At 42.2% G+C, this 12,060-nt stretch overlaps 1 protein-coding gene across 8 annotated transcripts in view; it reads left to right on the top strand.

The window, feature by feature from the left end:
* The window catches only part of MED12L (mediator complex subunit 12L), a 150,225-nt gene that overhangs the window by 115,649 nt on the left and 22,516 nt on the right, over positions 1-12,060 (top strand). For all 8 annotated transcript variants that reach the window (XM_054834628.1, XM_054834627.1, XM_054834626.1 and 5 more), the window contains 9 exons: positions 610-711; positions 2,430-2,543; positions 3,932-4,131; positions 4,679-4,867; positions 5,834-5,908; positions 6,031-6,221; positions 6,548-6,709; positions 9,327-9,438; positions 10,619-10,708. In XM_054834628.1, coding sequence (XP_054690603.1) covers positions 610-711; positions 2,430-2,543; positions 3,932-4,131; positions 4,679-4,867; positions 5,834-5,908; positions 6,031-6,221; positions 6,548-6,709; positions 9,327-9,438; positions 10,619-10,708 — 1,235 coding nt within the window. The remainder of the gene's footprint in view (positions 1-609; positions 712-2,429; positions 2,544-3,931; positions 4,132-4,678; positions 4,868-5,833; positions 5,909-6,030; positions 6,222-6,547; positions 6,710-9,326; positions 9,439-10,618; positions 10,709-12,060) is intronic.

Here is a 12,060-nt window from a genome sequence, read left to right as displayed (position 1 = left end):
TATTATGCATTGCAGCATGTGTGTCCCTGCAGTTCCCAAAAGGAGCGACGCCAAGTTAGATCAGAGAACCCACACGTGACAAGTGGTATCAGAGTTGCTGACAGCGCACTGTCCCCTTCTGTTATGCAGCCTCACCTTCTGCTCACGGCTCTTTTCTGCTCTGCGCTATATGCTCAAATGTCTGCCAGATCTACTCAGGTTGTGCACTTCCTTCTGGCATCAATCTGCCTGACGTTGGCATTTTCCTTCTGACCTCATCGTCTTTGCCTCCAGCCCTGGAGTACTGTAGCTATGGTCCTCTTTGTCGGCCACTTCACACATTTCTTTTCACTTACTGCTTGGATTTGTGTTTCTTATTTCTGCTTTGACTGTCAAAAGCCATTTTAGCCATGTATTCTTTTCTGCCATTAATTACATCTCTTGCTTACCAAAAACCATGCTATCCTTTCCTGTTTTTAATGACTCAAGGCCATAAATGCTGATTCCTGTTGATGAAATTATTGTATTCCCATTTAAAATGGGGCTGTGAGGTAGAACATTTCCAGGCCTGCCACTGGGACTTGAGAGGTTCTGGGCAGATGCCTGATGTCCACGTCCCATCTTCCGTAGCCTGCGGAGATCCGGATGCCGAGCCTGGGGCGAGGATGACCTGTCGGCTACTCCTGCACCTCTTCAGGACACCCCAGGTCTGCCTCTTTCCCCAGGGAGCAGGTAAGTGGCCTGCTGCGTGTGCCTTTCGTTTCAGAAAGTGAACCCAGAGGGTTTTTGATGGCTTCACATTTCATGTGTGAAAATATCCATAGTGTGAGTACAAACGATAGCCTGTTTAAAATTACAGAAGTGTCACTCGTGAGAAGTCGATATGTACTATTCTTACTTGTTTAGGAGATGTTTTATATTCATGTAAAACTACAGAAGTTTGCTGAAACTTATTCTTTACCAACACCTGGCCACCCAGGTGTGGCATAATGTTGACGTAAAACTCAGCCATATTGATATTACATCTTAAAAAAGAAAATTAATTTTTAACACAGCATCTGTGTACGCTTCAGCAAAGAGGAACACGTTTAGAAGAACTGCTCTGTCGATAGTTCTCGTTTTGCTTTTGAATTTCATTGAAGCAGTCGTGTGAGCCTGGGACCTATTAATACTGGTTTTGTGCCAGTGCGGCTGCTGGCAGGGGTAGCACTTACCACAGTCCCCACCCTCCTTTGTGTGAACTTCTGTCGGCGCAGTGACAGCTCCTGCAGTGGCTCATATTGCGGCGGTATAGAAACTAGTAGGGATTCACATCACGCAGTTCGGTAGCCTTGCATGAAAATTGAAATTAAGTGTGATTTTAAATAGGGTATAATAAAGTATCTAGTCCAACAGAAGAAACATGAGGAAATAGTTCTCAGAATATATTAATGGAATTCTCTTTCCTTTTAAATTTGAATATTCTATGGTCTGACCTGTGTGTGTTTGCCACAGACCAAAAGAGGAAGGAAAAAGGCAAGGAACAAGCACTTGACAATTAAAAGGAAAAAAGCCTGGAAATAACCTGTGTTTTGACTTACTATTTCAGCAAATTGGATGACAAGACTATTTCTATGGAAAAACGGAACTGAAAGAAAAAAAAATTGAGCTTTTAAGTGGTGTCAAATTCTTGCATCTAAAAGTAATATTAAATTTCTTTTGACTGGAAATGAATGAGCTTTTGTTGCATATTTGAGGAAAACAAGTGAGAGAGGCATGAAGAATACTGTCTGAGGAACAGACATATGTTACATGGTCCCAGGCTTCCCTAGAAATAAAAGTGGATTTGAATGGATAGGAAAAATCATGTCTCAACTCTACAAATCAAACACAACGTGGCCACATTGCAGTCTTTTCTTACACATGGCCCAATTAACCACCTCAGAAAGGTGGTGGATTCATCCTTCCTGTCTCGCTCCCTCCCTGCCTTTCAGTCTGTTTACCTTCTCCGTGAAGTTAGAAGAACACTGACTTCTTTTGCAGTCTGCTGCTGAGCTGCAGACTTTGGCTTAACTGTGCAACAGGCATTTATATTAATTCATTTTGCCTCATTTGTTACGAAGCTTACATGAGAGGACGTAGTTTCCTAAATCTGGGAAGTCAAAACCAAAATACACTTCAGTGTCTCATGGTAGTTAAATTCAGTGTTTACGGGGACACAGTGAAATGACAGGCTCCTTTTTCTATTTAAATGATCATAGCTTATTTTGATATTAATACATCATACCCATGCATCCCAGTTGATTTTAATGACCTACCTGTGGGTCTTCAGTTTCAATTTCAGAAAATTCAGTTCTTTGTTCAGTTATTGTGCTTCTGTAGCTATTCTAGATGAGAAGGATTTTGTACAAAGGAAATTTTAGTCGGTAGATAACAACCACTTTCTACAAGATTTACTCTTCTTTCCATAGGGAAGTTATTTCCTGGAATTCGTTCTTCTTGTGATCGTCACCTCTTGGCTGCTGCTCACAACAGTATAGAAGTGGGAGCTGTGTTTGCAGTCTTAAAAGCAATTCTGATGCTTGGTAAGATAACGCAGAGTCACGTGTAACGTTTTTGTTCTAGCGTTCAGGTAGAAAACAGATCGTGCTAGTTCAATTCCCTGCGGATGCTCCTGGGAAAGGAAAACCCTGATGACAGGAGAAAAATGTGCATGCTGTCCGTACTTCTGTAGCATGTGAGTGGCGTTTCCCCCACAGGTCAAGCGACAGAATTTTTCTCTGGTGAGTCAGCCCCAGCTGATCTGACTTTCACATTTTGACCCTTATCCCAGCCACAGAGTCCCTCTCAAATACAGAGAGGAAATATGGTCTCAGATAATTTTTCCCACCTTTTTCTGTGTTTTACCACAAATCACGTGTGTCTGTTACTGTGGAAAGTGCAAAAGAATCACTGCTAAGCAACTCTCCACAAATGACGAGTGTGTTATTTTTCCAAACAAATAACCACCTCAGAGCTTTGGTTTGGCTTAAGTTCAGTTAAAGCTCTTGTGACCTCTGGTGATGTGTATTTTTGAAGTTAAGTAAATGTGCAGTTAAACAAGCAAGATCTTCCAGATGTGGACATACCCACAGAGGAATACCTCCAGCTAGAGTGCCTTTATTGGCCAGTGTCTCAGAACTGTCTCAAAAACCCCATGATCCTTGGTGATGTGACTATACCGGGAAAGCTGTTAGCCATCTGGGATGGACTGAAGAATTTGAGAATGAGCTTGAAATGCATTTATGGCCATTATCTATGTTCCCTTGCTATTCAGAGTGCTGTGATGTGCTATTTCTCATTAATGGTGTGTGGTGTGAACACCTGGATTCATCTCTCCGCAGGGACGTGGTTTGGATAGGGTCTGGTGCAGGGTGGTACAGAGGAAGATTTGGGCACACCGTTAGTTTGTGCCTTCACTGCAGCACATCTCCTCCTGTACCAAAAAACTGTACTCGGAGATGTCTCTTGTTGGCACCCCGCATTAGATTAAAGACTGTACTTGATTTGCTGGGGCTCTTGGTCTGTGGAGTGTTAATAAATCAAAGTAAGAGAGAAGACTTGGAAAAGGGACATCTGAGAAGAGCGAGAAACCCGACTCTTCCTTATCTGCCAAAGCAGTTCCATTCACTCACAGACCTTTTCCTGGTGAGCACGTAGTGGCTTTATTTGTGTTTGATTTGTATAAACCTTTTCCTGCTTCTGAAATACCCATTCACAAGATGCTATGCAAAATGAAGCAAGCGGACAATGCTTTGAACGTGGTGATTTTCAGAGTCCGTTAGTGCTGTCCTTTTGAACGCGACTGCCTCACTCCTGCTTTACTCCTCAGCTGGCCTGTGCCTCCGAAGACGTCCCTTGGCGGGTAAGCGGTCTGGGGGCTCGGGGCCTTGGGTAACAGTTCACCCTCTGCTTCTGTGCTTCTGCTGTACAGGTGACGCCGAAATTGGCAGCAACAGCGTCAGCTCCTTGAAGAGTGAAGACTTCCATATGAGAGGCTTATTAGATGAACTCAATGAGGATGAAATCTGGGGTTCCTCTCACACTTTGAAATCATGTGGAAAAGCTGTTTCCATAGAAACCGCTAGTTTAAGCGAGTATGCTAGATATGTGCTAAGAACAATTTGCCAACAGGTAACGTGTAAAACTACTCTTCTGTCTTCATTTGGGGAAACAATGTTGTTTTATCTGAAAAGTGTAACATATATTTTGGTGCAAAAAGACTGTTGAAGTCAACTCAATATTTGAGTTCTAGTTGGGTTTCCTGGCTTGGACAATTTATGCACCGAGTAGTATGTTAAGTGGGGGAAAAAAATCGCTTTAGTTAGTTATTAGCATCTCCCTGCACTCTGTCAGAATTGAGGTTTTTTCGTACCTGAATCTCGAGCACTTTGAGAAGACAGTAGGACCATTCTGTCAGCTGTCTGCTCAAATGCTTTTGCAGTAGCATTTGTTTTATTGCAAAGTCACTTTCAAAGTATAGAAGAAATGAATTTTGGAAAACCTGTAAACAGTCTTATACTTTCAGGTGGTACTGAATGACAAAAGACATTTCTAATCTCACGTGTTGCATGAACCACAGTTCACTTCAAGTTTTGCATATGGAAAAATCACTTTTCTGTTTAGCTTACCAAAAGTTAATATTGCCTATCTTGTGAACCTGTTATCTGATTTCTTACAGGAATGGGTTGGAGAGCACTGTTTAAAAGAACCTGAGAGGCTGTGCACAGACAAAGATCTTATTTTGGATCCTGTTCTTTCAAACAAACAAGCACAGAAACTCCTTCAACTTATCTGTTATCCTCATGGCGTTAAAGAATGCACAGAGGGTGACAACCCTCAGAGGCAGCACATCAAACGCATACTTCAGGTAATGCAGTGGGGAAAAGGTGGACAACGACCTGTGTTGCGCTGACTCTGACCCCATCATTCAGCAGCACCCCCGAGTGACGTTGATTTGCAGCTCCTGGTGCAACCAAGCATTAGATTCCTCTTTAAAGACTGTATGTGCTCAGGATCCCCAGTCTGCGGCAAATGTCTTCTCGTGGGACTTCTGGTGTCTCGTTACTTCTGACTCCACAGTTGTGGAGGAAACAAGCGTGCAGCACGCTCATCGTTGCTGTTCATCATTGCCAGTCATTAGGCAGCCACTGAAAAGGGAGCTGCTTGTAGGGCTGCTGAGGTGGAGAGTAGGGCTCTGTGACAGTGCTGTGGTGAAGGACACTCCTGCTCCACGGAAAAGGCTCAGACGCCTTCACAGACAGTCCTAAACTGATCGCGTCTTCAAATTCAGCTGCATTAGGGACGCTCCGTTTCTTAAAGTACAAAATGGATTGTCTTTGAGTAGAGCTGTGAAGAATCAAGTCGGCGATATCTGGACCAGGACAAACAGCGATCAGTGTCCTGCAGAACAATCACTTCAGCTGCTGCTTTTACTTTAATAGTGTCTGGGTGGCCTTGTGCTAAATACAAACGTGTCCACTTGGATGGCAACGCCATGGATTAATGTAATTACTGATGAAAGAACAAATTGTGTTTTCTACATTCATATTTAACTAAACTCAGGTTTTGCAGAGAGTGAGATTTTTTTTCAGAAAAGTTGCACGGTTAAAAGTATTGAGTAACAATATTGGCTGCAAAGATGTGGAAGTTAACGGACATTCTTTAATAGGTCTGATATTTTGGGATGTCACTAGACTACTGAAAAGAGTAGTGACTGATGATCTGCTTATAAGATGAGGCTTTTGCATGTAATGTATTCAATTATGAGACTTATTTTTTTCTTCAGACCTGTAAAGTGTTGACACTTGTATTTCTCATGTTAATTCTTACCTAGAACTTAGATCAGTGGACACTCCGGCAGTCTTGGTTGGAGCTGCAACTAATGATCAAACAGTGCATGAAGGAGCCTGTGAGTATTTGTTTTCAGACTTTCTTAACTAAATATTTAATGCAAATAAGTATGTTAAATTTTAACGTAGTCCATGAGCAAACATACCATGAATGTGCTAGTTTACTTATGTTTTACTGTAGGGTTCTGGGTCTGTGGCTGAAATGAACAGCTTGTTGGATAATATTGCAAAGGCGACAATAGAGGTGTTTCAGCAATCCGCTGATCTAAACAATAACTCTTCTAACTCTGGTATAGGCCTCTTCAATCCAAACTCTGTTGGAAATGCTGACACAAGTAATACAAGACAGAATGGTAAAAAGACATTCCTAAGGTATTTTTTGTAGCACCTTTTTAATTATTTTGGCCAACGCGATGCTTAATTATGTGTAGATTGCCTAGACTTTTTTGCACTTGAAACAGGAATGTACCGAAATGAGTTACCTGAAGGTTACTGCTATTTACTTTTGTTTAACGGTAAATATAGTTGCTATTCTTGAATTTTCTGGAAACCAGAAATTGTGACTGCTCAGTCCACAGTAGTTACTCCAGATGCATTGTGTCAACTACTTTATTAAAGCAGTTCAGTCGTACAACAGCTAATACTGGTTGCAGAACTACATGGATATTTTGGCTGAAATAAATTTGTTGTACTTCTAGTTCCTCTGAGCGGCGAGGAGTGTGGCTGGTGGCTCCCTTGATTGCAAAACTGCCTACCTCAGTTCAAGGTAGGGTCTTGAAAGCTGCAGGAGAGGAGCTGGAGAAAGGTCAGCATTTGGGGTCGTCTTCTAAGAAGGAAAGAGATAGACAGAAACAAAAAAGGTATGCCCTTGGGAAATCCCTGTATGCAGAGCTGAAAGGTATTTTTGAAGGAGGAGTGTACTGAGGAGTGGATCTTGGCTTGACAAAACCTCATTAGTTCACTTTTGTGAAGGAAAAAATTATCAACCCCAAACAGGGTTCAGGTTGCATTCAGATTGAAGACATATCATTGGTTTCAGAGGAGGAAATGTGAAGGCTTTGTAACACATCTTCCAGTGTCCACTCGGCAGCTTGGTGATGAGAAATGGTAGAGATTTAAAAGAACAGTTAGAGCGCCTGTCATCTCTTCCCTTCTGTGGCAGTAGGCCACTTTTCTTGCCATTAAGATCCCATAATTGTCATAAGATGTGACTTAATTCCTGTTGGGAATTAAGCTTAAGCTCATCTCTAACTTTCCAAGTGCGTGAGAATTGTAATGACGTACTGGTTATTGATTTTCCTTTAGTAAAATATTCTTCCACAGTGCCCATATTTTTTTTTGTACTTTCTTAGAGTTACGATAGAAGTTACGTTAAATACTATACATAGCAAGTTCTTTTAGCTTCAAATACCAACCATTCTTCTTGTTGTGAAGCTCTTCCAAAGTACAGTTGTTCAACAAAACAAATCACTTCTTAAAGGCTTGTGGTATTTGGTTTTTAGATATGGTCCCACCACGAGTTCCTTGTTCTTATGTGTTACTACTGTGCATTGTCTTTTGATCGCCTTCGATGTTCATGCAACGTGCTTTCCCTGAGCATGGGACCAATAATTGGGCATCACCACTTTGTAGTGCTCTTGTAAACCTGTGGTGCGTGTATTGATTTTGACTTGTGGTTGTCACTAAATTCTGTGGAGCCTTTTAAATCTAGTGCTCTTTTCCAGCCTCTTCCACCTAACTTATTTTCCCTTTAAGGTTAGAAAATGTAATTTTTTTCCTTCCGTCAGGATTGCAGTATGCCCATTACTCTCTGTTGTGCTGGTCCCTCCTAGTTCATCTGAGCTGTCTCTTTAATAAGCTTCTTACGGGATGTATTGACCTGTACAAGTTCTGTTTGCCATGTTCAGTTTTTGAGTTAAGTATGCTTTGTGTTAGCTTTATGAAGCCATCTCTTCCTCGTCCTTCTGATGAATTTGGAATACCTGTTCCATCTGTTGTTGGATAAAAAAGGCATCTTGCTTTCCGGATATTTGTTAGGTGTTTCTGGGCATTTCAGCACTTTTCTGTGATTCACTGGCTCTCTCGCTGCTTGCATCAGTAGAAGGCAATATGGAACCTCTCTCTGTTTTCTGTTTCTTTTCCTACGGGAGAGCTCTAGTGTAGAAAATCTAAACCAAGCCTCTTTCAAAGCCCAGATAAAATGCCCATAGAAACCGTCAAGCCTTTCCTCCACAGTGCTGCTTATTCGCAGAAGTAAAAGCATTTACAAAGTTGTTCTAGTTCTAACGATAAATTGTTTGTGTGCTTTTTGAAACTTTTCAATATCTGTTCTTGACTGAAAACTGCTCTGTGAGTGACAAAACCCATCATACTATGGGAAAGTATGAAATCTCACATAACATATGTAAGATCTCTTTTTCTTTTTTCAAACTCTGCTTTGCGTGGCAGGGATAGCAATCGCAATAACAGCTGTCTGGGAAACTGTAAATTTTCCTTATGGAAATTCATGAGAAAATGAAGAGGTGTTCCTACCATGCTGTTCCTAAAATCTGAAAAATCACTGGTTAACATGACTTTTGAAAATGCAGACTTTCTATTTTGCTCCTTTTATGGGACCTTGGGATTTTGCCATTCCTTTATCCTAATTGTCACCTAAATTGTTGAAGGGAAGTTAAATGCCAAATTAAAAAACCTGTTGAAATGAATACATGTAATAAATACACATGTGTATGTGTGGATATGTATTTATATTGTGTTTACTAATGCATGTAATTTTCTAGGAGCTTATATACCTAAACTGCAAAAATCATTGCATGACCTGTTACTCCAGTCCCTTTGCTGACATTTTTAACTTCTACTTCACATGTTGTACTTCCAAATTCATCTTTGTGTATATGGATACACACAAATCTAAAAAAATTAAAAAAAAATAGAAAATCTGAACGCACTTAGATTGGTATGGCATCTCCAGCTACAGCTGCGTCTCAGTTTACTTACAGTAAGGCCGTGTTAGAATTTTAGTGGAGTTTAGGCAGCTGTCGTTCTAATCGGTGCTCCGAAGGAAACCCACTTGGGATTCACCTCACACCACTAACATGGATTGGAAACTTTAGCTGCCTAATCTCCACTAAAATTATATCCCTGGTTAATTAAAGCGGTTGTAAAATAACGTGTTCTGTTTCTGAGTCAGGCCTTAAATTGTCCATGCAAAAATCTTGGTCGTTCAATGCCCTGAGCTAGGTGGGCTCTCAGTAATGACATGCCTTACACGTGCGTTGGACTGGCTGGTGCTCTGCCTTCTTGTGTGCATGCTCTTTTAATTCCTCTGGCAAGGCTTTAATCTACTAAACCAGAAACAGACACAGATGCAGGCAATGCCACTTCCAGGAAAAAAAGTAGACCAACAAGGAAGGGAGCGAGGACGGGAAGTATCAAAGTAACTTTACTAATTGACTTCTGTGTTTGCCTCTCTTAAAGCATGTCTCTCTTGAGTCAGCAACCTTTCCTTTCATTGGTACTTACTTGCCTTAAGGGGCAGGATGAGCAACGGGAAGGGCTTCTAACATCACTGCAGAATCAAGTTAATCAGGTAAAACAAGCACATAACTATGAGCACCCTTCGTTAGATGTTTTATGTGTCATCAGTTTTATGTGTGTATGATGGTGTAAAACCAGGACAATTATAATGCAGTGGTATGCTAAAAGGAACAGTCCAAGGAAGAAAGAATGGGGAGGTGTTTGTTCCTTTTTAGAGAGTGAATACATCTTTTTCCTAAAATTGTTACAGAGAAACATAATGAACTTGAGTCTGATTTCCGTTCTTTCCAGGAAAAATAATAAAATATGTTAGTCCTGAGAGGAACAGTCTTCTCAGTCTCTAGCTTGATCATAAAAAGTTTTTATAAGTTTGAAACTTTCCTTCTTTAGGAAAACCCTCCATCTTCCCCAGCTGGTACCGATGAAGAGTTTGTCATATTTTAAAAAACAATATTGCTAGTCCCAAACTGGCCCATTGCCTGCAGCTCTTCCTTTGGATCACTTGTGCTTGCTCGCAACATCTGCTGGTCCTGCTCTAGACGTCCTGCTCCCATCCGGTTCATCCTCTAGCCTACGATAGCTCCTTAAGCTTGTCTTTAAAATGAGTATATGCGTGCCCAGTGTAGTGGCTGCATGTTTACTTTTTTCTGTCTTTAGTTTCTATGAATTTCTGTGACAGTGAAAATTGATACCCGCAGAGCCGTTATTTTCTCATATTGCCTCTCAGCTGAGGTCCAGGCTATGACATAGGTCCACATCCTAGCTAAATTCATTCCTTTGATGGGTTTTTTTGGGTGTTACTGCCACTTAGGCTTTCCTTTTGCTGTATGGGTTCTCCCCTGAAATGCAGCTGGTCTCATCCTGAGATCCCACCAGACCCTGTTGGGAAGCTGCATCCAGTGCAAGAGATCTATTTACTTACCTGTGGTGAACAGTTAAATAGGGTGTTTGAAACGATATTTTTAATAAATGCATCATGAAGCTGCTTATTTTCTTTGTGCTACAACAGGAAGATCTAGTCACACAATTGATAGCAGATTATCAGCTCTTTACAAATTAATTTTTTCCCCGATAGTTTGCTTAATCTGCACTAAGCCTTAAACAGGGATGAAGTTAAAAGGTTAAAAATCTTTTATGATTCCTTATAGATAATGATCACAAATACTTTAATTTCAAAGGGAGAACATTCCTTTACAGGAAGAAAATAACCTTAATCAAATGTTTTTTCTTAGATCCTTAGTAACTGGAGGGAAGAACGGTACCAGGATGATGTTAAAGCTAGGCAAATGATGCATGAAGCCCTACAACTTCGTCTTAACTTGGTAAGAAAAACGGACGTGGTTATCCTGATGTTATAAAAAGATGTAGCAGCTAGGAGTAGGTGTAGCACCTCTGGAGTAGGTGTAAGGAGCAAGCAGCACTGTGTCAGGGCACCATGGGGGCCAGGGCTCCCTTAGAGCGGGCAGCTGGGGGGTCCCTCAAACCCCCAGCCCCGGGCATCAGGCACCCCCACTGGGGTGGGGACAGGCTGAGGCCATGCCAGGACGTCAGCCCATGGCGGGGGGCTCAGGGTCAGGCCCGGTGAGGGGAGCCAGGGTCCGAGGCAGCCCTGGCATGGCCAGGCTGAGGCTCCTGACCTGGGGCTCCTGGGCTGGGGGTGGCCCCAAGTGGGGCTGGCCAGGGACAGCCAGGGCTGTTAGTGTCCCATCTACCCTGGCACAGGGGGGTCTCTGCTCCACTGGTGTCATCTCTGCTCTTCCATCTCTCTTGTTTCAGCTGATGCCTGCTGGCCGTAACGTTTGGACACTGTTCATATAAAATAAATGGGAAGGACAGCCTATACCTTATTCATGCCTTATTTTTGTGCTGCTTTCTTCCTTCGTTGTCCCTGGAACTTCAGAAATGTGTCATATTTTTGTGGACGTTCAAAGCTGTTGTCCACTGATGGTTTATCCCCATGTAACAAGTGAGGATTTTATGGAATTAGGCAGTTAATAATCTAGTTGAGACTTTCAGAGTTCTTGGGGAGTGTAACGTTTGGCTATTTAACTTACCTGCGCAATTTCAGTTGCTGCTACTTGGATAGATGTATTAATCAACTTAGTTTCCATCAAGTTCTCTTATGTCCCACATCTCTTGAAAGCTCCGTACCAGATGTCAGGGCCCCCGCGGCTCGTTTAGCACGGTGCATAGGTGTGTGGAGACTGCGTGTAAGGCCAAATGAGGGAGCACCAAGGTAGGAGTAACAGTGCAGCGTTGTTCTCTTCCCACCTCTTTGGAGGCTGCTTAGATGTGCAACCAGAGGGGTACGCACAGCCTTACGCTGCCGCTGGCTCAGGCCAGGGGGACTTGGTTGGGGATTGCTGTGGCTGTGCTTAAAGTAAAGCAGCTGTCACCTGCCCCTGAGTACCAGGGAGACAGGTACTTCCTCATGGGTTGGGAGAACTCTTGGTATGGGCAATATTTGGTTTATTATTAAAGCAGCAAGATTTTATATTTTGTAAACCATAAACCACTTATGTAGTTCAAGGAGTAATCTTCTTCGATACCAACTCAGCAAGGTTTAGGAGCTAAGAGCAGGTACTGAGGATTGAAACGGTCTCTGTGTTTATTGAGCAAGACGGAACCCTGAAATAAGCTTTAAGCACGGGGAAGAATTGTGTGAGGTGAAACA

Source organism: Grus americana, chromosome 9, assembly GCF_028858705.1.
Source record: "Grus americana isolate bGruAme1 chromosome 9, bGruAme1.mat, whole genome shotgun sequence".
Classification (NCBI taxonomy): Eukaryota; Metazoa; Chordata; class Aves; order Gruiformes; family Gruidae; genus Grus; species Grus americana.
The sequence above is the reverse complement of the archived record's forward strand: the minus strand, read 5'-3'. Positions and strand labels throughout refer to the sequence as shown.